Raw genomic sequence first — 23,641 nt, 5'->3', positions numbered from 1 at the left:
GGGATAATATTTTTGCAGGGGAATGCACTATGGACATGTGGCCGATGTTTAGAGATCTCTTGCAGGATGTTAGGAATAAATTTGTCCCAGTGAGGAAGATAAAGAATGGTAGGGTGAAGGAACCATGGGTGACAAGTGAGGTGGAAAATCTAGTCAGCTGAAGGAAGGCACCATACATGAGGTTTAGGAAGCAAAGATCAGATGGGTCTATTGAGGAATATAGGGAAGCAAGAAAGGAGCTTAAGAAGGGGCTGAGAAGAGCAAGAAGGGGGCATGAGAAGGCCTTGGCGAGTAGGGTAAAGGAAAACCCCAGGGCATTCTTCAATTATGTTTAGAAAAAAAGGATGACAGGAGTGAAGGTAGGACCGATTAGAAATAAAGGTGGGAAGATGTGCCTGGAGGCTGTGGAAGTGAGCAGGGTCCTCAATGAATACTTCTCTTCAGTATTCACCAATGAGAGGGAACTTGATGACGGTGAGGACAATATGAGTGAGGTTGATATTCTGGAGCATGTTGATATTAACGGAGAGGAGGTATTGGAGTTGTTAAAATACATTAGGACAGATAAGTCCCCGGGGCCTGACGGAATATTCCCCAGGCTGCTCCACGAGGCGAGGGAAGAGATTGCTGAGCCTTACGTCTGTGGTGGGAAAGCTATTGGAAAAGATTCTTAGAGATAGGATCTGTGGGCATTTAGAGAGTCATGGTCTGATCAGGGACAGTCAGCATGGCTTTGTGAAGGGCAGATCATGTCTAACAAGCCTGATAGAGTTCTTTGAAGAGGTGACCAGGCATATAGATGAGGGTAGTGCAGTGCATGTGATCTATATGGATTTTAGTAAGGCATTTGACAAGGTTCCACACGGTAGGCTTATTCAGACAGTCAGAAGGCATGGGATCCAGGGAAGTTTGGCCAGGTGGATTCAGAATTAGCTTGCCTGCAGAAGGCAGAGGATTGTGGTGGAGGGAGTACATTCAGATTGTAGGATTATGACACAAGGATCTCTTCTGGGACCTCTACTTTTCGTGATTTTTATTAATGACCTGGATGTGGGGATAGAAGGGTGGGTTGGCAAGTTTGCAGACGACACAAAGGTTGGTGGTGTTGTAGGTAGTGTAGAGGATTGTCAAAGATTGCAGAGAGACATCGATAGGATGCAGAAGTGAGCTGAGAAGTGGCAGATGGAGTTCAACCCGGAGAAGTATGAGGTGGTACACTTTAGAAGGACAAACTCCAAGGCAGAGTACAAAGTAAATGGTAGGATACTTGGTAGTGTGGAGGAGCAGAGGGATCTGGGGGTACATGTCCACAGATCCCTGAAAGTTGCCTCACAGGTGGATAGTGTAGTTAAGAAAGCTTATGGGGTGTTAGCTTTCATAAGTCGAGGGATATAGCTTAAGAGTCACAATGTAATGATGCAGCTCTGTAAAACTCTGGTTAGGCCACACTTGGAGTACTGTGTCCAGTTCTGGTCGCCTCACTCTAGGAAGGATGTGGAAGCATTGGAAAGGGTACAGAGGAGATTTACCAGGATGCTGCCTGGTTTAGAGAGTATGCATTATGATCAGAGATTAAGGGAGCTAGGGCTTTACTCTTTGGAGAGAAGGAGGATGAGAGGAGACATGATGGAGGTGTACAAGATAATAAGAGGAATAGAAAACATAGAAAATAGGTGCAGGAGTAGGCCATTCGGCCCTTCGAGCCTGCACCGCCATTCAGTATGATCATGGCTGATCATCCAACTCAGAACCCTGTACCAGCCTTCCCTCCATACCCCCTGATCCCTTTAGCCACAACGGCCATATCTAACTCCCTCTTAAATATAGCCAATGAACTGGCCTCAACTGTTTCCTGTGGCAGAGAATTCCACAGATTCACCACTCTCTGTGTGAAGAAGCTTTTCCTAATCTCGGTCCTGAAAGGCTTCCCCTTTAACCTCAATCTGTGACCCCTCGTTCTGGACTTTTTTTTAAATGCTTGCCATTGCATATCCACCGTCAACCCTTTAAGTGTCATTTGCCCGTCTGTCTTAGCTAATTCAAGTCTCATACCTTCAAAGTTATCCTTCTTTAAGTTCAGAACCGTTGTTTCTGAATTAACTATGTCACTCTCCACCTTAATGGAGAATTCCACCACATTATGGTCACTCTTACCCAAGGGACCTCTCATGACAAGATTGCTAATTAACCCTTCCTCATTTCTCAATATCCAGTCTAGAATAGCCTGCTCCATAGTTGGTTCCTCGACATGTTGGTTCAAAAAACCATCCCGCATACATTCCAAGAAATCCTCTTCCTCAGCACCCTTACCAATTTGGTTCACCAATAGATAGAGTGGATGGCCAGCGCCTCTTCCCCAGGGCACCACTGCTCAATACAAGAGGACATGGCTTTAAGGTAAGGGGTGGGAAGTTCAAGGGGGATATTAGAGGAAGGTTTTTTACTCAGAGTGGTTGGCGCGTGGAGTCAGTGGTGGAGGCAGATACACCAGTGAAGTTTAAGAGACTACTAGACAAGGATATGGAGGAATTTAAGGTAGGGGGTTATATGGGAGGCAGGGTTTGAGGGTCAGCACAACATTGTGTGCCCAAGGGCCTGTACTGTGCTGTACTATTCTATGTTCTATACCTTAATGGGCTGGAGCTATGTTGGCTGGAGTCAGGGCTGTACGCTTTTGGCTCTTGGCAGGGTTATCCATGTCAAGTCAAAGGATAGAGAACCACTGGTTCTCCAGGTTCAGGGGTTCAGCACAGGGCTAACAATTCCTGACTGGTAAAACAAAATTGCTATGGAAACACTAATGAAGAATCCTTCTGCATCTGAATGCAACAATATTCCTGAGTCTCCACCCGGGACTTCCATGACTGACAGTAGTGAAAACCAAGTGGAAGCCCTGAACACTGACAGAAATGGAGGACCTTCATTGCTGCCCTAAATGCCAGCAGCTTAGCAGCCAGTAAGTAAAACTTTCAGTATGATTTTATACTGAAATGATTAAGACTGGAAGCTGTTTGTTCCACAGCATCACTGTTGAGCTTTCTAAAAAACAGTAACTACCTGGTTTTGATGCAGTTTCTGTTCAGGTTGGTGTAGCCGTAGATGAATGTCCCAGAAGATTCATCTTCATCTTCAAAAAATCAGTTACAAAGGTAAATTTACAAGATCAGTTACAAAGGTACAGTTAAAACAGTAAAAAGGATAGTGGGAAAATCAAGAGCATGAATACATTGTCACAATCAGGAGCACTGTGAACAATGGTGATATTGATCATATATAAACATAATCAGGAAAAGAAGCTGGTTACCTGCCCTCTCAAGCCCGTTCTTCCATTCTGTAAAATTAACTACATTCCCATCTACCTACAGTAATCCTTCACATCTCATTAGAAATGATCTCCCTCTACCTTAGAAATATTCAGTCTTATTTTCACTGCCCTTTGAGGAAGCAAGTGTTCCAAGGACTCTCACCACTCTAAGAAAAACAAACATCACCTTAAACCCATGGCTTCTTAAACAGTAAGTTCCAGTTGTAGATTTCACCCTTAAGCAAAAACATACTCTCTAAATCCTCCCTGTTGAGACTCCTCAGAACCTGGGATGCCTCAGTCGAGTCTCCTCTTATTCTATGAGACTTCAAGTTACAAACACATCCTCTCCAACCTATCATTAAACAACTCACCCACTCCAGCTATCACAGAAGTACAGCAGAGAAACAGCCTTAAGCCCAGTCAATATCAACCATTCATTTACACTAATCCTACTAATATCAGTCACTTCCAACACATTAATATCACTGGACAACAAAGATTTTGCTTCCTGAATACTTGTGGGTATATCCTATAAATTTTGGGCTCTTGATCATGAAAATCACAATGAAATTACCCTATTACACACCTAATTTTAAAAATTGCCTACATTTCTTATTTCAATTCATAATTCAAGTCAATTAAAATGTTACCCATAATGAAAACAGAAAAATTTTCTATCTTGTCTAGGCATGCCTGGACATGCTTAGGCAGGGTGGTTACTGCATGGCAGGAGAGGTTTTATTGTCATTCCCTCCAAGCCTTATGACACATTGGACCGCAACCTTCCCACTTCTTGAGCATCTGTCCCTTTTTTAAAAAAAAACAAGGCTGAGTTCTTAGCTCGACGTTCAACCTAGCATGGAAAGTGTGCAAGGAGCCAGCTAGATTCAAACCTGAGACCACTTGCCTTAAAGTCCGGTGCTGATGCCACATCACCACTGGCTGGCCAAGGACAGATTTTAGAAAAACTATAAAAGGATCACGCACACACCATTTTATGCATTGCACTTTGCAATCACATTGATGTGCATGCTCTATGCTACAATATGTATTCATTATAATAGAGTAATTGTATTTTCAGGAGTATTTGTGATAGCAAAATGTCTCACCAATGTTGTAATAGCTGTGATACTTTGTTATATTTGTGGCTTGTATACACTTAAATCTCACAGATGGAGTGTGACTCCTCTTATTAAGAAAGCCTATGAGTTCTACTTTGGGTGTAAAATTGGTGACCAAGATAAAACCTGAGCTCCTCACACTTGTTGCGCAACTTGTGCTGTCAATCTTAGCTTGGCTCAGAGGTACTCGGAAGTCAACGCTGTTTGTCGTTCTGATGATCTGGCAAGAGCAGAAGGATCATGTGACAGACTATTACTTCTATCTGGTTTCTCTGCTAAAAACAAGAAATCCTTTGGCCATGAGACCTATGCATGACGAGTCTTCCAGTACCAAAACCAACAGAGACAAAGTTTGGAGGAGGCAGATAAAGATTTGCAATGCACACGCCAGAATAGAAAACAACAGACACTGATACAGATTTTCAGCCCTTTATGTCAAGTAAGCCTCATCTAATCTCTCAATCTGAGTTGGGTTTGTCAAAGGCAAAAACAGGTTTACTGGGTTCAAGACTGCAAGGAGGGAATCTGCTGTCATCATGCACAAAAATTTCCATAAAGGATTTTGATATTTGAAACAAATGTTTCCCAGAATAACCAGGAAGATTAAGGAAAGCATTTTTGTTGGTCCACAAACCAAACAGGTCATCAATGATAGGCAATCTGAAGAACTTCTCATGGGACCTGAGAAAAAGTGCATGGAAGGCATTCAAGGATGTTGTTGAAAGTTTTCTTGGCAATTTCAGAGCACCAAACTACATACAGCTGGCTGACAACATGCTTTAAGCACACAAAACCGTGAAGTGCAACATGTCACTAAAGATTAATTTTCTGCATTCCCATTTAGACGTCTTCCCTTCAAATTTGGCGCTGTCAGTGACAAGCACGGTTGAAAGGTTTCACCAGGATATTTGTGGTCATGGAGAAACTGTATCAAGGCAACTGGAATCCATCAATACTAGCTGATTATTATTGGACACAAGTGAGAAGGCTCCGACACAGTACAAATGAAAACCATCAAAACATTTTTAGCTTAGTTGAACTATTGCAAAGTGCCAGCACTATTTATGCAATTCAATTCATTGAAAAGTTAATTTCCCGTTTCTCCAAATTTCTATGTGATACAAGTGGTTGAAGTTATATTTGTGTTTAGTTTCACGTGGTCTATCGTCACCACAAAATATTCTGAGGGAGCAATACATTAAAAAATTAGCTTTCCAGTGTACTCCATAACAATAAGCAGACCTATACTGTACTCTGGGTATGGTCTCATTGATGTTTTGTACCATACCTGCCCTGCATTCAATTCTTTGTTCAATAACAAAGTTTTCCTAATTATGCTGTGCACCCAGATCTCTCTGTATCTCACAGCTCTCCTTTCTGTCACCACTCAAAGAACATACTTCACCCCACCATCCCCCTCATGGACAATTCCACATTTCTTCACATTATTTGACAGATCTTTTTCTAAAGATATTTATATCACTCTGAAGCCTCTAATGCTCTCGTCTTTTAATAGGTCTTTTCTTCTGTTTCAATCAATACAAGATAAACATTCTCACAGCATGAGAGTTCTTTGTATCAGAGTGATTGCATGCAATCTACAGACGTGTAGGAACTTCTTCCAGCTGCATGAATTCAAGGGGCCAGAACTCAATACCAGAAGTTTGATGGAGGCAGAAAATCTTCATTTATATATTCTAATTTGGTTCTCTTTACACTTCCCTATATATAAAAAAAATCTGCCACTTTACTTCCCATTCTGCCAGTCTAGCTACGTCCTGTAACAGAGAGCTACTATCCTCCTCACAATTCATTGCACTTTCAATCTTCGGGTCATGAGCAGATTTGGACATTTGCACGCTAAGATGGCTGCTACCATCCGGGAAGCAGTACTGCAACAAAAAGCCAGGACCAACAGGCTCTGGGACAGCTTCTTCCACCAGGCCATCAGACTGATGAATGCTGATCTGAACGTATATTACACTGAATGTTCTATTTATTATAAATTACTACGATTGCACATTGCACATTTAGATGGAAACGTAAAGATTTCTGCTCCTCATGTATGTGAAGAATGTAAGAAATAAAGTCAATTCAATTTTGCCTTGCATGCCCTTGCCCAAGTCATAGATATAGATAAAAGCAGTGATCCCAGAACTGAACCCTGGGGATATCACTACACACCTTCCTCCAGTCTAAGGGGGAAAAAACCTTTTACTACTTCTCGCTGCTTGCTGCCTTTAATCCAACTTCTCTTCCCTGCTGCTACTGAGTTTTTATTTTTACAGACCTCAATTCTGTTGACCAATCCAAGACTTATCAAGTCAATTGGGTGAAGATACGTCTCTACCAAAGGAAGTGTAAGGTGCTCCTTCCCTCCGCTAGCCCACAGGTCACCTTTAGCAAAGATGTGACACCTGCTCAACCCACCCCCCCATCCACCAGGGAGCAGGTGGTGGATGGTTAGATGACTTTATGAGCAGCTAGTCCATATCACAGGTCCTGGTTATGCAAATAATCTCTGATGAGTATTGATAATGGCTGGTGTCACTCATCTTGCAAAGACACTGCCAGAAGGCAATAGCAAAACACTTCTGTAGAAGAATTTGCCAAGAACAATCATGGCCATGAGACCATGATCACCTACATCATATGACACGGCACAAAATGATGATGATCGAGTCAAATTTCAAGAGCCACTTAATGGTTCCCTGGCTATTGTTTGTAAATCTTCCTTACATCTGAGGTCGAGTACATTTCCCTTTGTCTACTTGTCACTTTTCCTCCTCCCAAAGGTGTTAAATCTCCCATTCTCCAGTCCTTGAACCATGCTCTGTATCTGGGGAGGAATAGAAAATTATGAGAAGTCCTTCTGCAACCTCTACCCTAGGACTCTCAGCAACCTGGGATACATTCCAAATGGACCAGGGGACTTGTTCACTTGATATATATTGTCAACTTTTCTACTTGCTCCTTTTATCAATTTTTACCAACCATTCTTCTGAGATTTTACTGGCATTCTCTTCAACAGTTACACCAGTTTTACCTACCTCCCCTCTTTGCTGTGCTATCCAATCAGAAGGCAAAAAGTTGGGGACTGTCTCATACGAGGATGTGATATGGATAGGCAAATATTTAATGGAGAGGACTGATAGGTGATGCTAAGACAGAAGAAAACAGAAACAAATTGAGTGAAGGCCAATCAAAATATACTCAACACCAACCTTTGTCCCAGTCTTCCTCAGGGGGAGGACACTGCCATGCACTTTGAGGGATATCATAAGGCTTTCCTTGGGCATTGAAAACTGTGAATTGAGGAAAGCAATGAACACATCTTACATTTCAATATGACAGTTTCAGAATTACCCTAATATTCACTCAACGAAGTCTACAACCCCACACATACACCAAACTCCAGAGTTGGCACCCTGATCTGCACCATCAGACATGATGAATTGGTTGGCAGACAGGAAGCAAAGAGTGGGAATAAACGGGACCTTTCAGAATAGCAGGCAGTGACGAGTGGGGTACTGTAAGGCTCAGTGCTGGGACCCCAGTTGTTTACAATATATATTAATGACTTAGACGAGGGAATTAAATGCAGCATCTCCAAGTTTGCGGATGACACAAAACTGGGCCGCAGTGTTAGCTGTGAGGAGGATGCTAAGAGGATGCAGGGTGACTTGGATAGGTTAGGTGAGTGGGCAAATTCATGGCAGATGCAATTTAATGTGAATAAATGTGAGGTTATCCACCTTGGTGGCAAGAACAGGAAAACAGATTATTATCTGAATGGTGGCCGATTAGGAATAGGGGAGGTGCAACGAGACCTGGGTGTCATTGTACACTAGTCATTGAAAGTGGGCATGCAGCTACAGCAGGTGGTGAAAAAGGCGAATGGTATGCTGGCATTCATAGCAAGAGGATTCAAGTACAGGAGCAGGGAGGTACTACTGCAGTTGTACAAGGCCTTGGTGAGACCACACCTAGAGTATTATGTGCCGTTCTGGTCCCCTAATCTGAGGAAAGACATTCTTGCCATAGAGGGAGTACAAAGAAGGTTCACCAGATTGATTCCTGGGATGGCAGGACTTTCATATGATAAAAGACTGGATCGGCTAGACTTATACTCTCTGGAATTTAGAAGACTGAGGGGGGATCTTATTGAAACGTATAAAATTCTAAAGGGATTGGACAGGCTAGATGCAGGAAGATTGTTCCCGATGATGGGGAAGTCCAGAACGAGGGGTCACAGTTTGAGGATAAAGGGGAAGCCTTTTAGGACCGAGATGAGGAAAAACTTCTTCACACAGAGAGTGGTGAATCTGTGGAATTCTCTGCCACAGGAAACAGTTGAGGCCAGTTCATTGGCTATACTTAAGAGGGAGTTAGATAAGGCCCTTGTGGCTAAAGGGATCAGGGGGCATGGAGAGAAGGCAGGTACAGGGTTCTGAGTTGAATGATCAGCCATGATCGTACTGAATGACGGTGCAGGCTCGAAGGGCCAAATGGCCTACTCCTGCACCTATTTTCTATGTTTCTATTCATATCAATTCAGCCCAAAAGGGCTTTAACATAAAAACCACAGGACACCCCATTCTCAACACCCAGATTATTCAACCCATACAATCAAAACACCAAGCACACCCAATGTGACACATTTACAGCAAGCACCTTAGTAGGTAACCCAGATAGCATGCTCATCTCTGTGCCTCTGCAAGCAGAGTCTAATTCACAAACTGCAATCTAAAATTATCTGACTAAATTTGAAATACATTCCCTTGTAACATTAGTTATAGACAAGAGACTGCAAATTTGGGAAGAACCAATGACTGGAGGAATTTACTGGTTGAGCAACATTTTAGGTCATGACTGTGCATGGCATCTATATATCATCACTCTGCCTCCACAGATGCTGCCTAATCTACTGAATTCCTCCAGCTGGTTTTGTAATTTTAGTTGCAAGTTTAATTCCAACTTCCCTGCCCCAATGTATAATAGCATCACTCTTCTTACCAAACTCTTCCTCAATGACCTTCTTGTCCACACAATTCATAATATGATGCATCATTTCCGCTTTTGGAATACAGTGTCTTGCATTGAATGGGCAGGACTCTAATTTCCGAGCTATGTCAGGGAAATTCTTATAAAGCCAAAGTAAGAATAAAAGAAGAATTATTTAGAGACCATTTAATTAGATGCAAAATACAGTACATGCATATGCTTCCTGCTTGTTTCATCTTTGAGTCTCTAATTTATATACATTTAAGATCATAAAGTGTGGGCACGTGGCCAAGTGATTAAGGCATTGGACTAGCGACCTGAAGGTCATGAGTTCGAGCCACAGCCGAGGCAACGTATTGTGTCCTTGAGCAAGGCACTTAATCACACATTGCTCTGAAACAACACTGGTGCCAAGCTGTATGGGTCCTAACGCACTTCCCTTGGACAACATTGGTGTCGTGGAGAGGGGAGACTTGCAGCACGGGCAACTGCTGATCTTCCATACAACCTTGCCCAGGCCTGCGCCCTGGAGAGTGAAAACTTTCCAGGCGCAGATCCATGGTCTCGCAAGACTAATGGATGCCTTTACTTAAGATCATAAATTATTTTGGTAATGCCAGATTGAAATCCTCATCAAATAATATATTAAAACACCAAAGGTAGCAAACAAATTACATTAAACATCTCTAATCACCGTACAGGAATAAGACAAACAGTGCAATATTGACAGATGTCTAAAAGCTCGGTCGGAGGTAGGCTTGAGGAAACAAACATATGATGAATTATCAAATGTATATAACCAGACAGATCCCTCATTAACTCTGTTTTCCAAACTGTAGCATCTGTCAGTAAAGCAGTTCAACACAATCCACTTAGATATTTCACAAAATGATTTGGAAATGAAGAACGTAAATTTAAGTTTGGTTTCAATTTAGAGTACAATACATACACACGCACAGAAAGTGAATAATAAGACTGCTTTGTTTGGTGCATGAGTTACTAAAGCTCTAAAGATATCAGTCAGCAGTGGAGGAGGCCATGGATAGACATATCCGAATGGGAATGGGAAGTAGAATTAAAATGGGTGGCTACTGGGAGATTCCGTTTGTTCTGGCGGAACGCAGATGCTCGGCAAAGCTACACCTGCTTCTACACAACCATTCCAAGCCCTAAACAGTCCTTCCAGGCGAGACGACAATTCCCCTGTGGGTCTGCTGGGGGTCATTTACTGTGTTCAGTGCTCCCAGTGTGGCCTCCTGTACATTGGTGAGACCCGACATAGACCACTTCACAAAGCATCTCCGCCAGCACAAGCCAGATCTCCCAGTGGCCGCCCATTTTAATTCCTCTTCCTATTCCGATATGTCCATCCTCCTTCACTGTTGTGACAAGACCACACTTGGGTTGGAGGAACAACATCTTATATCACGTTTGGGTAGCCTCCAAACTTATGGCATGAACATCAATTTCTCAAACCTCTGGTAATGCCCCCCTTCTCCATTTCCCATCCCCTTTTCACAATCAAATTCTCAGCACTTTACTTCATCCCTCCCCTTCCAGGTTTCACCAATCACCTCGTGTTTCTCTCTCCCCTCCCCAACCTTTTCAATCTACTCCTCAGCTTTTTTTTCCTCCAGTCCTGTCAAAGGGTTTTGGCTCAAAACATCATCTGTAGTTTTTTTCCGTAGATGCTGCCTGGCCTGCTGCATTCCTCCAGTATTTTCTGTGTTGCTCTGATTTCCAGCATCTAGAGATTTTCTCTTGCTTGTGGAGAACATAACCTGATTAGTAATGCTAATCACCTTTTTAATGATCAACTGATACAGGAAATATCACAAATCTATGTACTTAACCAAAATTCTCTTAAATGTTACAATCAAACCTACAACCATGGCTTCCACTAGCAGATTGTTCCACACTTGCAACATCCTCTGAGTGAAGAACCGCTCCTCTCAGTTTCTCCTTAAATATTTCACATTCACCCTATCCAAATCCCTCAGAATTGCTATACCTCTCTCCCCTCATTCTTCAATGCTCTAGGGAATAAAGTTCTAATCTATTCAACCTTTTCCTGTAACTCAAGTCCTAGCAATACTCTTGTAAATTTCCTTTGCAGTTTTTCAATCTTATTGAGATATTTCCTGGAGGTAGGCAACCAAAATGCAATGCTCCAAATTAGGCCTCTCAATGTCTCATACTTCAACATAATATCCCAGCTCCTATACTTAATATTTTGATTTATGAGGGCCAATGTGCCAAAAGCTTTCTTTACAACCCTATCTACCACTGACACCCCTTTGATGGAATTATGGATCCGTATTCCTGCATCCCTCTGTTCTACTGCACTCCTCAGTGCCCTACCACTCACCATCCAAGACCTACCCTGGCTTGTCCTCCCAAATGCAACAGCTCACACTTGTCTGCATTAAATTTCATCTGCCACTTTTTTAGCCAGACTATGATAGTCTTCCTCGCTGTCCACTACACCCACAATCTTTGTGTTATCCGCTAATTTGCTATTCAGTTTACTACATACTCTGCTGTGGCACCTGCAATTTCTGCACGGGGTCCAAGGACACCCCTCAGTGCCCTACCACTGACTGTGCATTCCTACCCTATCCTCCCAAAATGTAACACCTCACACCTGTCTGCATTAAATTCTATCTGCCCTTTTTCCAGCTCATCCAGACCACGGTGCAGTTACCACATTACTGTCCAGATCATTGATATACAACAACTACATTGACCCCTGCAGCACACAACTTGTCACAGGCCTCCAGTCAAAGAGGCAACCATCTGCTACTACTCAATGGCTTCTCCTGCGAAGCCAATGTTGAATCCAATTTGCTACTTCATCTTGAAAACCAAGTGACTGAATCTTCTTGACAGCCTCCCACATGAGACCTTATGAAGAAGCTTGCTAAAGTCCATGTAGACACCATCCACTGCCTTTTTTCCCATCAACTTTCCTGGTAACCACTCTTGAAAAACTAAGACTGATTAGACACAACCTACCATTTAACCAATTTCCCCCTGGGATCAATAAAGTATGACAATATACAAACCCATGTTTACGATATCTAATCATGCCGTCTATCCAAGTACTTGTATATCCAGTCCTTTGGAATACCTTCCAATAATTTACTCACAACTAACACCAGGCTCACTAGCCAATTATTTTCTGGCATATTCTTGGATCCTTTCTTGAACAATGTAACAGCTTTAATTGATAGCTTCCAGATTGGTCAGGGCATCAAAGGTTATGGCAAGAAGGCAGGTGTATGGGGTTGAGTGGATCTGGGATCAGCCAGGATGGAATGGCGGAACAGACTTGATGAACTGAATGGCCAAATTCTGCTCCTATTAGCTATCCTCCATTCCTCTGGCATCTCATCCTGGCAAAGGATGTTTTAAAATACCTCTGCTGAGGCCCATGCAATTTTTGTACTAGCCTCAGGTGAATTAAAAAAATCTAATGGCTTGTAGAAAGAAGCTGGCCCATAGCTTTAACTCTGCCGTACCATTTGTCAGACAGAAGCAACTGAAACAAGCCTTCTTTTTGCCCTTGCTGCTGTAAATATCTTCAATGGAGGCAAGTTCACATCCAGATGCACTGGAATCAGCAATCAAGGATGGTGCTGTTCCCGTACCAGGTAGTGATACAGTCAGTCAGTATGTTCTCAATGGTGCCTCACAGGAAGTACTTGAGGATTTGGGGCCCATGCCAAACTTCTTCGGTCGCCTGAAGGTGGAAGAGAAGTTGTTGTGCTTTTTTTTGCCACATGGCTAATGTATACAGTCCAGGTGAGATCATCAGTGATGTTTATCCCAAAGAACTTGAAACTACTCTCAACTACAGACCCATTGACGTTTATCTTTTGTTTTTTGGACATTGAGGGAGAGGTTATTATAGAACATAGAATATTACAGCACAGTACAGGCCCTTCGGCCCACAATGTTGTGCCGACCCTCAAACCCTGCCTCCCACATAAGCCCCCACCTTAGATTCCTCCATATACCTGTCTAGTAGTCTCTTAAACTTCACTAGTGTATCTGCCTCCACCACTGACTCAGGCAGTGCATTCCACGCACCAACCACTCTCTGAGTAAAAAACCTTCCTCTAATATCGCCTTGAACTTCCCACCCCTTTACTATCCTGGCACTACTGAGTCAGGGTGTCAACCTCTCCTCTGCAGGCTGTCTCATTACCGCTAGAAATAAGGTCAATCAAAGTTGTGTCATCTTCAAATTTGATCAGCAGATTGGAGCTGTGTATGGCAGTACAGTCGTGGGTGTAAAGGAAGTAGAGGAGGGGACTTGGAACACAACCCTGGGGGCACCTATGTTGAGGGTCAGAGGGGCTGAGGTGAGGGAGGCCATCCTTACCACCTGTCAGCGATCCGATAGGAAGTCCAGGATCCAGCTGCACAAGGTGGGGTGCAGGCTGAGGTCTCTGAGCCTCCTGTCAAGGCTGGAGGGAATTATGATGTTGAAAGTTGAACTGTAGTCCAGCAACAGCGTTCCCCTTTCTCCAGGTGAATGAGGACAGTGTGTAGTGCTGTGGCCGGTTCTGTCAGTAGGTGAATTGTAGGAGGTCCAATGTGGGTGCCCAGCATGCTGCAGAGGTAGACTTTAACCAGCCTCTCAAAGCATTTGTTTATAATTGAGGTGAGTAAGACAGGCTGCCAATCGTTCAGGCATGCTACTTTGGTTTTCTTAGGTACAGGGACAATGGACGATTTGAAACAGGAGGGCACTACACACTGGGAGAGGGAGAGATTAAAAATGCCTGTAAACATACCTGCCAGCTGTTCAGCACACACTTTAAGGACGCACCCTGGGATGCCATCCGGCCCCACTGCCTTGCGGCTGTTGACACATTGGAATGTTCTATGTACCCCAGTCTCGGAGAATACCACAGTGCAGGTCTTATTGGCAGCTCACCTCGGGGATTCAGTCCTATCAACCTCAAATCGAGCATAAAAAATTTAGCTCGTCCAGGAGTGAAGCGGCAAAGTTGGTCGTAGTGCTGTGTTTCCTCTTGAAGTCCACGATGATGTGCAGTCCTTGCCAAACACTGCATTTGTCATTGTTGCTGAATTGTGACTAGATTTTGTCCTTGGTGCCATTTTGCCACCTTGATGGCTCCACATAAATCATAGTGGCATCTCTTGAAATCAGAAATTATCTACCACACACTTCCTTTTCTCCACTTTTTATCCAACCCTTGATAAACCATGGACATCGAGGGATAACCTCACTCAAGAGTTCAAGGTCCCAGCTCTGAAGTAATATTGCACTAAATGGAGATGCTGCCTTTCCAACAAGACATTATTAGGGAGTGATTCTGCTCTCTTAGCGTTCCATTGTACCTTTTCCAAGAGCAGAGGAGCCAATTTTCTTCTTCAAATAATACCACTGAACAGGCTTATCACAAAACATAGGAGCAGAATTAGGCCATTTGGCCCATCAAGTCAGCTCCACCATTTCTCTGATCCATTTTTCCTCTTGGGCCCAATCTCCTGCCTTCTCCCTGTACCCATTCATGCCTTGACCAATCAAGAATCTATCAACCTCTGCCTTAAATATACATACAGACTTGGCCTCCACAACTGCCTGTAGCAATGAATTCCAGATTTATCATTCTCTGGCTAAAGAAATTCCTCTTCATCTCTATTCTGAATGAATGTCCCTCTGGTACTAAACTTCCCCTACTATAGAAATGTCCTCTCCACATCCACTATATGTAGGCCTTTCAACAATGAGATTCCCTCTCATTCTTCGCCCAAAGCCATCAAACGCTCCTCAAATGACAAGTCTTTCATTCCCGGAACTTTTTTCATGAACCTCTTTTGAACCCTCTCCAATGTCAGCACATCCTTTCTTAGATAGGGAACCCAAAACTGCTCACAATACTCCAGTAAGGCCTCACCAGTGCATTATTACATTCTAGTTGTCTTGAAATGATTGCTAACACTAAATTTGGCTTCCTCACCACCAACTCAACCTGCAAGTTAAATCTTTAGTGAATCCTGTACAAGGACTCCCAAGTCCCTCTGCACTTCGGAGTTTTGAATTTCATTCCCGTTTAGCAAACAGTCTATGTTTTTATTCCTTCAAAGTGCATTACCATACACTTCCTGACACTATATTCCATCTGCCAATTCTCTGCCCACTCTCCTAATTTGTATAAGCCTTTCAGCAGCAACCCTGCTTCCTCAATATTATCTGCCCCTCTACCTACCTTCGTATCATCTGCAAACTTGGCCAAGAGCTTTCAATTCTGTTATCCAAATCATTAACATACAATTTAAAAAGAAGTGGTCCCAACACCGTTATTTGTCTACCTTGTTTGTTACTTCTTCAGAGAACTCCAAGAGACTTTGACCTTTACAACTATTGATGTCAGGCTACCTGGCCTATAATTTCCTTTACTGTCTCCCTCCTTTCCTAAAGAATGAAGTGATACTTGCCATTTCCCAACAGCCATCTAAGTTGCTGGTGAGCACAGCAGGCCTGGCAGCATCTCTAGGAAGAGGTACAGTTGACGTTTCGGGCCGAAAACCTTCGTTGGACCTAACTGAAAGAACAGCTAGTAAGAGATTTGAAAGTGGGAGGGGGAGGGGGAGATCCAAAATGATAGAAGACAGGAGGGGGAGGGATGGAGCCAAGAGCTGGACAGGTGATTGGCAAAAGGGATATGAGAGGATCATGGGACAGGAGGCCCAGGGAGAAACGAAAGGGGGAGGGGGAAGCCCAGAGGATTGGCAAGGGGTATAGTGAGAGGGACAGAGGGAGAAAAAGGAGAGAGAGAGAAAAAGAATGTGTGTATGTAAATAAATAACAGATGAGGTACGAGGGGGAGGTGGGCATTAGCGGAAATTTGAGAAGTCAATGTTCATGCCATCAGGTTGGAGGCTACTCAGACGGAGTATAAGGTGTTGTTCCTCCAACCTGAGTGTGGCTTCATCTTTACAGTAGAGGAGACCATGGATAGACATGTCAGAATGGGAATGGGACGTGAAATTAAAATGTGTGGCCACTGGGAGATCCTGCTATCTCTGGCGGACAGAGCGTCCAATTGTCCAGCTCTTGGCTCCATCCCTCCCCCTCCTGTCTTCTATCATTTTGGACCTCCCCCTCCCCCTCTCAAATCTCTTACTAGCTCTTCTTTCAGTTAGTCCTGATGAAGGGTCTTGGCCCGAAACGTCGACTGTACCTCTTCCTAGAGATGCTGCCTGGCCTGCTGCATTCACCAGCAACTTTGATAGGTGTTGCTTGAATTTCCAGCATCTGCAGAATTCCTCGTGTTTGCAATTTCCCAGTCTTCTGGATCCCTGCCAGAATCTATTGATGCCTCCATTATTTCTACCTCTTTTAGAACCCTGGAGTGTTGTTCATCTGGTCTAGGTGATTTATCTACCTTCAGACCTTTGAGCTTCCCAAGAACTTTCTTCCGAGTAATACTCACTCTGCCCCCTTACACACTTGAACTTCTGGCATACTGCTACTGTCTTCCACAGTGAAGACTGATGCAAAAATACTTGTCCAGTTTGTGCTCCATTTCCTTGTCACCCATTACTCATCTCCCACATCATTTTCCAGCAGTCTGATATCCACTCTCGCATCTCTTTTACTCTTTATATAATCAAAAAACTTCTAGTATCCTTCTTTGATATCACTGGTTGGCTTACATTCTTATTTCATTTTTCCCCTGCTTATGGCTTTTCAGCTGGTTTTTAAAAGTTTCCCAATCCTCTACCTTTGCCCTAATTTTTGCTCTATTGTATGTCCTTTCTTTTGCATTTATGTTGACTTTGACTTCCCTTATCTGGAAGTAGAATACTACTACTTCTGAATTGCTCGAGAAACTCCAGCCACTGCTGCCCTGCTGTCATCCCAGATAGTGTTTTCTTCCAATCAACTTTGGCCAGCTCCTTTGTTATGCCTCTGTAACTCCCTTTATTACACTGTAATACTTATACATCTGACTTTATCTTCTCCGTCTCAAACTGCAGGGTGAATTCTATCATTATGATCACTGTCTCCCAAGTGTTCCTTTACCATAAGTTCTGCAACCAAATCTGGTTCATGATGCAACACCCAGTTCAGAATTGCCTTTCCATTAATGGGCTCAACCCAAGCCACCTTGCAAGCATTCTACAAATTCACTCTCTTGGGATCCAGCACCAACCTGATTTTCCCAAATTCCCTGCATATTGAAATCCCTTGATTATCATAACATTGTCCAACTGAGATGCTTTTTCTATATCTCATTGTAATTTGTAGCCCACATCCTGGCTACTGCTCAGAGGCCCACATACAACTCCCAACAGGGTTATTTTTTTACCCTTGCCATTTCTTAACTCTACCTACAAGGGCTCTACACTTTCCAATCTTATGTCACACTTTTCTAAAGATTTGATTTCATTTTTTACAAACAGAGCCACGTCACTCCCTCTGCCCCACTGCATGTCCAGTTGATACAATATATATCCTTGCATGTTAAGCTCCCAACTATAATCTTCTTCAGCCACAACTCAGCAATGTCCACATCATTCCAGCCAACAAGATCATCTGCCTCGTAAACACAAAATAGTCTGCAGATGATGGGGTCAAAGCAACACGCACAACACGCTGGAGGAACTCATCAGGTCAGGCAGCATCCATGGAAACGAACAGTCAACGTTTCGGGCAGAGACCCTTCGTCAGGACGAAAGAACATCTGCCTTATTCCCTGAACGTGCATTCAAACATAACAAACGCCCTCATTCTGTATTCATCACCCTTTTCAACATTGTCTGTTGCAATGCAGCTCATCCCACTGACTGCAATTTTGCCCCATCACCTGCCTGTCCTTTCTACCAGTCACACAACACACTTCCTGTAAACCTTTCCTATTTATGTGTCTCTAACTTTTAAATGTTAATGTACCTGCTTAACCACTTCCTCCACAGTTCATTCCATATATGTACTATTCCTATTCAGGTTCCTGTTAGATAGCTCCCCTCTCACCTTAATCACTTGCCTTCCAGATCTCGATTTCCCAATCCTGAGAAACAGACTGTGCACATTAACTCTTATGACCTATGCCAGTATCTTCACCCAAGCCATCATCCCAAACACTGAACCCCTGGTTACTCCACATTACTTACACACCCTATACCAGACTCCTGAGCTGTTATCAGGAGAGATCACCAAGTGGTGAAAGGAAATTGTTCAAGGATGTGATCAAAACCACCTTGAAGAAATCCAAGAAATACACACTCCTGAGAATTTCTAGCCCACAACAGCTTGAAGTGGAGTAGGAGCATTTGGGATGGGGCTGAGAACTTTGGGCCTACCCATTCGGAGCACACTGTGCCAGGAGTGCACCACCTCACAAACTATTCAGCTACCCACAGCTGATCAGAAACTACACACCCATCCACCTCATCAGCCATCACAGATCACAGAGACTGAAGTGGAAGTATCCCAATCGCCAGTGTCAACTTAAAAGGATGGTAAACAATATACTCAAAAAACAGGCAAAGCTTTCTTGATTTTATTCACTGCTCATCTTTCATAGAATGAAATTATACCAGAGCATACAGACCTTGTGTTGGCTCTTTGAGAACTAAGCATCTCTACAACTCTCCAAAAATCTTTGTACTCTTCCACTTTTGCCTTCTTGACCAATACAGCCTTATTGTGTAACAAGTTGTCTGGCCCCTTAATATTAGAGTTCCCACCATAACTCTACCAGCTGGGAAATGTATCAGTATGTTGTGCAGCCAGTACGTTCTGAAAACTATGAGACTTACTTTCCTGCACTTTACGAGGTGATAAGGGAATCTGCAGGCACGAATGTGGTGGTTCTTGTCATAGGGACACTGCAGAAGGTCTTCGGGGTCAATGGAACTCATTCTGAAAACTACAAACTTAAATTAGCACCGAAAGGAACAATCCGTCTGATTCAGGACTAAGTTGCTCAGTATTTAAGTTTGGACGGGGGGGGGGAGTGTGAAAGACAGGGGAGGGGAAGACAATGACAAGTAGGGTGGGGAGATGGGAAAGGCTGGATGGTGGGGAACCTGTACGACCAGAAGCTGCGTTCGAACTAGATGAATAAAAACCTCCCAACGACATCCCTTCACTATCACCGGAACCCACCCACCCTCGGCAACACGACCAACATTCTCACACTACCCCATCCCAGTGCCCACACCCGACATCCCCTCAGCTCTATACCTGTCCCCAAGCCAACAGCAATGAAGAGTTTGAAAAGCAGCCGCCCAACGCCCGCCGCTCCACGCGCCACTCCGACTCCCGCTCACTGGCCGGCATCGGACCCCGTGACCTCGGGAACGGACCTGGTCACGTGCGCAACAATGTGAGGGGGAGGGGAGTGAGGTGCGCGTTGGGTGAGGGTTGCGCAGGGTTAGTGGGCGGTGTGAGGGAAGGCAGAGAGACAAAAGGGAGTGGGGAGCAGGAGGGAAGGAGTAAAAGACAGGGAAAGTGGTAAAGGGGGGCTGGGGAGAGCAGTGGTATAAAGGAGCGAACGCGGATAGGAGGAATGGAGATGGGAGGGGAATGTGGGGGTGAGATGGGGAGGGGAATGTGGGGGTGAGATGGGGAGGGGAACGTCGGGTTGGTCAGACAGGGGAGGGGAACGTGGGAGTGTGAGATGGGGAGGGGAATGTGGGGGTTGAGATGGGGGAGGGGAAGGGGAGCATGAGGGGGTGAGATGGGGTAGGGGAGGTAACGTGGGGGGTGAGATGGGGAGGGGATTGTCGGGTTGGTCAGATGGGGAGGGGAATGGGGGTTGAGATGGGGAGGGGAAGGGGGTGAGATGGGGAGGGGAAGGGGGTGAGATGGGGAGGGGAAGGGGGTGAGATGGGGAGGGGAGTGGGGGTTGAGATGGGGAGGGGAAGGGGGTGAGATGGGGAGGGGAGTGGGGGTGAGATGTGGGAGGGGAGTGGGGGTGAGATGGGGAGGGGAACGGGGGTGAGATGGGGATGGGAATGTGGGGGTGTGAGATGGGGAGGGGAATGTTGCGTTGGTCAGATAGGGGAGGGGAACGTGGAGGGTGATAGGGGGATGGGAACGTGGGGGTGTGAGATGGGGAGGGGAATGTGGGGGTGTGAGATGGGGAGGGGAATGTGGGGGGTGAGATGGGGAGGGGAATGTGGGGGTGATATGGGGAGGGGAATGTGGGGGTTGAGATGGGGGATGGGGAGGGGAATGTGTGGGTTGAGATGGGGAGGGGAAGGGGGTGAGATGTGGGAGGAGAGTGTGGGGGTGAGATGGGGAGGGGAACGTGGGGGGGGCTGATATGGGGATGGGAACGTGGGAGTGTGAGATGGGGATGGGAACGTGGGGGGTGAGATGGGGAGGGGAGTGGGGGTGAGATGGGGAATGGAAAGTCAGGGTGAGATGAGGGGAACGTGAGGGTGTGAGATGGGGAGGGGAACTTGAGGGTGTGAGATGGGGAGGGGAATGTGGGCGTGAGAAGGGGAGGGGAACGTGGGGGGTGAGATGGGGATGGTAACTTGAGGGGGTGAGATGAGGATGAGAACATGGGGTGAGATGTGATCCTTCTGTAAATCAGCATTTTCACTAATCTGGCACTACTCAGGTCCCAATGGTGCCAGATTAGTGAAGGTCGACCTGTAGTCAGGTGGACAGATAGAAAATTCTGTGGATGCAAAAAGGAAAGACGGATAGTAGTTTGCCTGCCAGGTGCTAGGGTCCGAGATATTTCCAAACATGTTCACAATGTCCTGAGAAAGGGAGGGTGAGCAGCCAGTGTATCAAAGTATTTTTTTGTACAGGCAGGAAGGCAAAGGTACGTGGGTATACTTCAGGCAGAAGTAGATAGTTTCCTGATCAGACAGTCCTCAAAGGATATGGCAAGAAGGCAGGTGTATGCGGGTGAGTGACATCTGGGATCTTTGTACAGGCAGGAAGGCAAAGGCAGTGGTGTTGCTCTTGGTAAGAGATTGAATTCAAAAGAGGTGACATGGGGTCAGACAATGTTGAATCTTTGTGGGTGGAGTTAAGAAATTGCAAGGGTTAAACCTGGGAATCATATACAGGCCTCCAAGTAGTGGTCAAGATGTGTGGTTGAGATTGCAAAGACAGCTGGAAAAGGCATGTTTTAAAGGTAATGTAATTGTAATGGGGTCTTCAATATGCAAGGAGAGTAGGAAAATCAGGTTAGTGTCAGATCACAAGAGATGGAACTTGTTGAATTCCTGCGAGATGGCTTTTTAGAGCAGCTTGTGCTTCAGCTTATTCGGGGAAAGGCTACTTTAGATTGGGTGTTGTGCAATAACTCAGATCTTATTAGATCTGGAGCTTAATGTAAAGGAACCCTTAGGAGACAGTGCTCATAATATGATTGAATTCACTCTGCATTTTGAGAGGGAGAAACACAAGTCTCTCATATCTGTATCACAGTGGAATAAAGGGAATTACAGAGGCATGAGAGAGGAGCTTGCCCAGTTGGATTGGAGGAGGATACAGGCAGGGGTGATGGCAGAGCAAAGATGGTTGAAGGTTCTGGATATAGTTCACAAGGCGCAGGATAGGTATGTCCCACAGAAGAAGTAGTTCTCAGATGGCAGGGGTAGGCAACCGTAGCTGATAAGGGAAGTTAAGGACTGCATATAAAAGCCAAGGAAAGGGCATATGAGGTAGCAAAAGTGAATGGGAAGCTTTTACAATCCACCAAAAGGCAACTGAAAAAAGCTATACGAAGGGAAAAGATGAAATATGAGGGCAAACTATCCATTCATATAAAGCAAGGTAGTAAAAGTTTTTTCAGTTATATAAAGAGTAAAAGAGAGGTGGGAGTTGGTATTAGACCACTGCAAAATGATGCTGGTGAGGTAGTAATAGACATAAGATATAGGAGCAGAATTAGGCCATTCAGCTGATCGAGTCTGCTCTGCTATTCCATCATGGTTGATCCCAGATGTCACTCACCTGCATACACCTGCCTTCTTGCCATATCCTTTGAGGACTGTCTGATCAGGCAACTATCTACTTCTGCCTTAAGTATACCCACGTACCTGGCCTCCATGAGCATATCACACATTCACTACTCTGTGGCCAAAGAAGTTTCTCCTTACCTCTGTTCAATGAATTCCACCCCACCCCCACCCCCCAGCCTGCATTCTTCTAAATTTCAGTGAGTCCTCAGCAAAGCAGTTGAGAGACTTAGACAAATTGGAAGAATGGGCAAAAAAGTGGCAGATGGAATACAGTATTGGAAAATCTTGTGATAATGCATTTTGGCAGAAGGAACAATAGTGTGGACAATTATCTCGATAGGCAGAAGTTTCAAACATCAGAGGTGCAGAGGGACTTGGGAGCCTTGTGCAGGACTCCCAGAAGGTTAAATTATAGGTTGAGTTGCGGTAAAGAAGGCAAATGCAATGTTGGCATTGATTTCAAGAGGAATAGAATATAAAAGCAAGGAGATAATGCTGAGCCTTTTTAAGACATTAGTCAGGCCGCACTGGGAGTATTGTCAACAGTTTTGGGTCCCATATCTCAAGATGTGTTGTCATTGGAGAGAGTCCAGAGGAGGTTCACAAGGATGATTCTGGGAATGAAGGGGTTAACATGAGAAGTGTTTGGCGGCTTTAGGCCTGTACTGTCTAGAATTTAGAAGAATGTGGGGGGATCTCACTGAAGCCTACTGAATGTTGAAAGGACTAAATAGGGTGGGTGTGGCGAGGATGTTTCCTGTGGTGGGGGTATCCAAAAACTAGAGGACAGCCTAAAAGTCAAGGGATGACCTTTTAGAACAGAGTTAACGAGGAATATTTTTAGCCAGAAAGTGGTGAATCTGTATATTCTGATTCTATGTTAGTCATAGTCATACTTTATTGATCCCGAGGGAAATTGGTTTTCGTTACAGTTGCACCATAAATAATTAAATAGTAATAAAATCATAAATAATTAAATAGTAATATGTAAGTTATGCCAGGAAATAACTCCAGGACCAGCCTATTGGCTCAGGGTGTCTGACCCTCCAAGGGAGGAGTTGTAAAGTTTGATGGCCACGGGCAAGAATGACTTCCTATGACGCTCAGTGTTGCACCCAGTGGAATGAGTCTCTGGCTGAATGTACTCCTGTGCCCAACCAGTACATTATGTAGTGGATGGGAGACATTGTCCAAGATGGCATGCAACTTGGACAACATCCTCTTTTCAGAC

At 44.5% G+C, this 23,641-nt stretch overlaps 1 protein-coding gene across 1 annotated transcript in view; it reads right to left on the bottom strand.

Annotated features, from left to right (window-relative positions):
- LOC134337701 (gametocyte-specific factor 1-like) overlaps positions 1-19,754 on the bottom strand; it is a 53,311-nt gene extending 33,557 nt beyond the window's left edge. Inside the window, exons 1-5 of the mRNA XM_063032902.1 lie at positions 19,664-19,754; positions 19,237-19,346; positions 9,445-9,571; positions 7,653-7,733; positions 3,058-3,127 (exon numbers count right to left, since the gene is read on the bottom strand). Coding sequence (XP_062888972.1) covers positions 3,058-3,127; positions 7,653-7,733; positions 9,445-9,571; positions 19,237-19,338 — 380 coding nt within the window. The 5' untranslated portion in view covers positions 19,339-19,346; positions 19,664-19,754. The remainder of the gene's footprint in view (positions 1-3,057; positions 3,128-7,652; positions 7,734-9,444; positions 9,572-19,236; positions 19,347-19,663) is intronic.
- Between the last annotated feature and the right edge of the window lie 3,887 nt (positions 19,755-23,641).

Source organism: Mobula hypostoma, chromosome 2 (genome assembly GCF_963921235.1).
Source record: "Mobula hypostoma chromosome 2, sMobHyp1.1, whole genome shotgun sequence".
NCBI classification, from domain to species: Eukaryota; Metazoa; Chordata; class Chondrichthyes; order Myliobatiformes; family Myliobatidae; genus Mobula; species Mobula hypostoma.
Note: the sequence above shows the minus strand (reverse complement) of the source record. Positions and strands in the feature narration are given on the sequence as shown.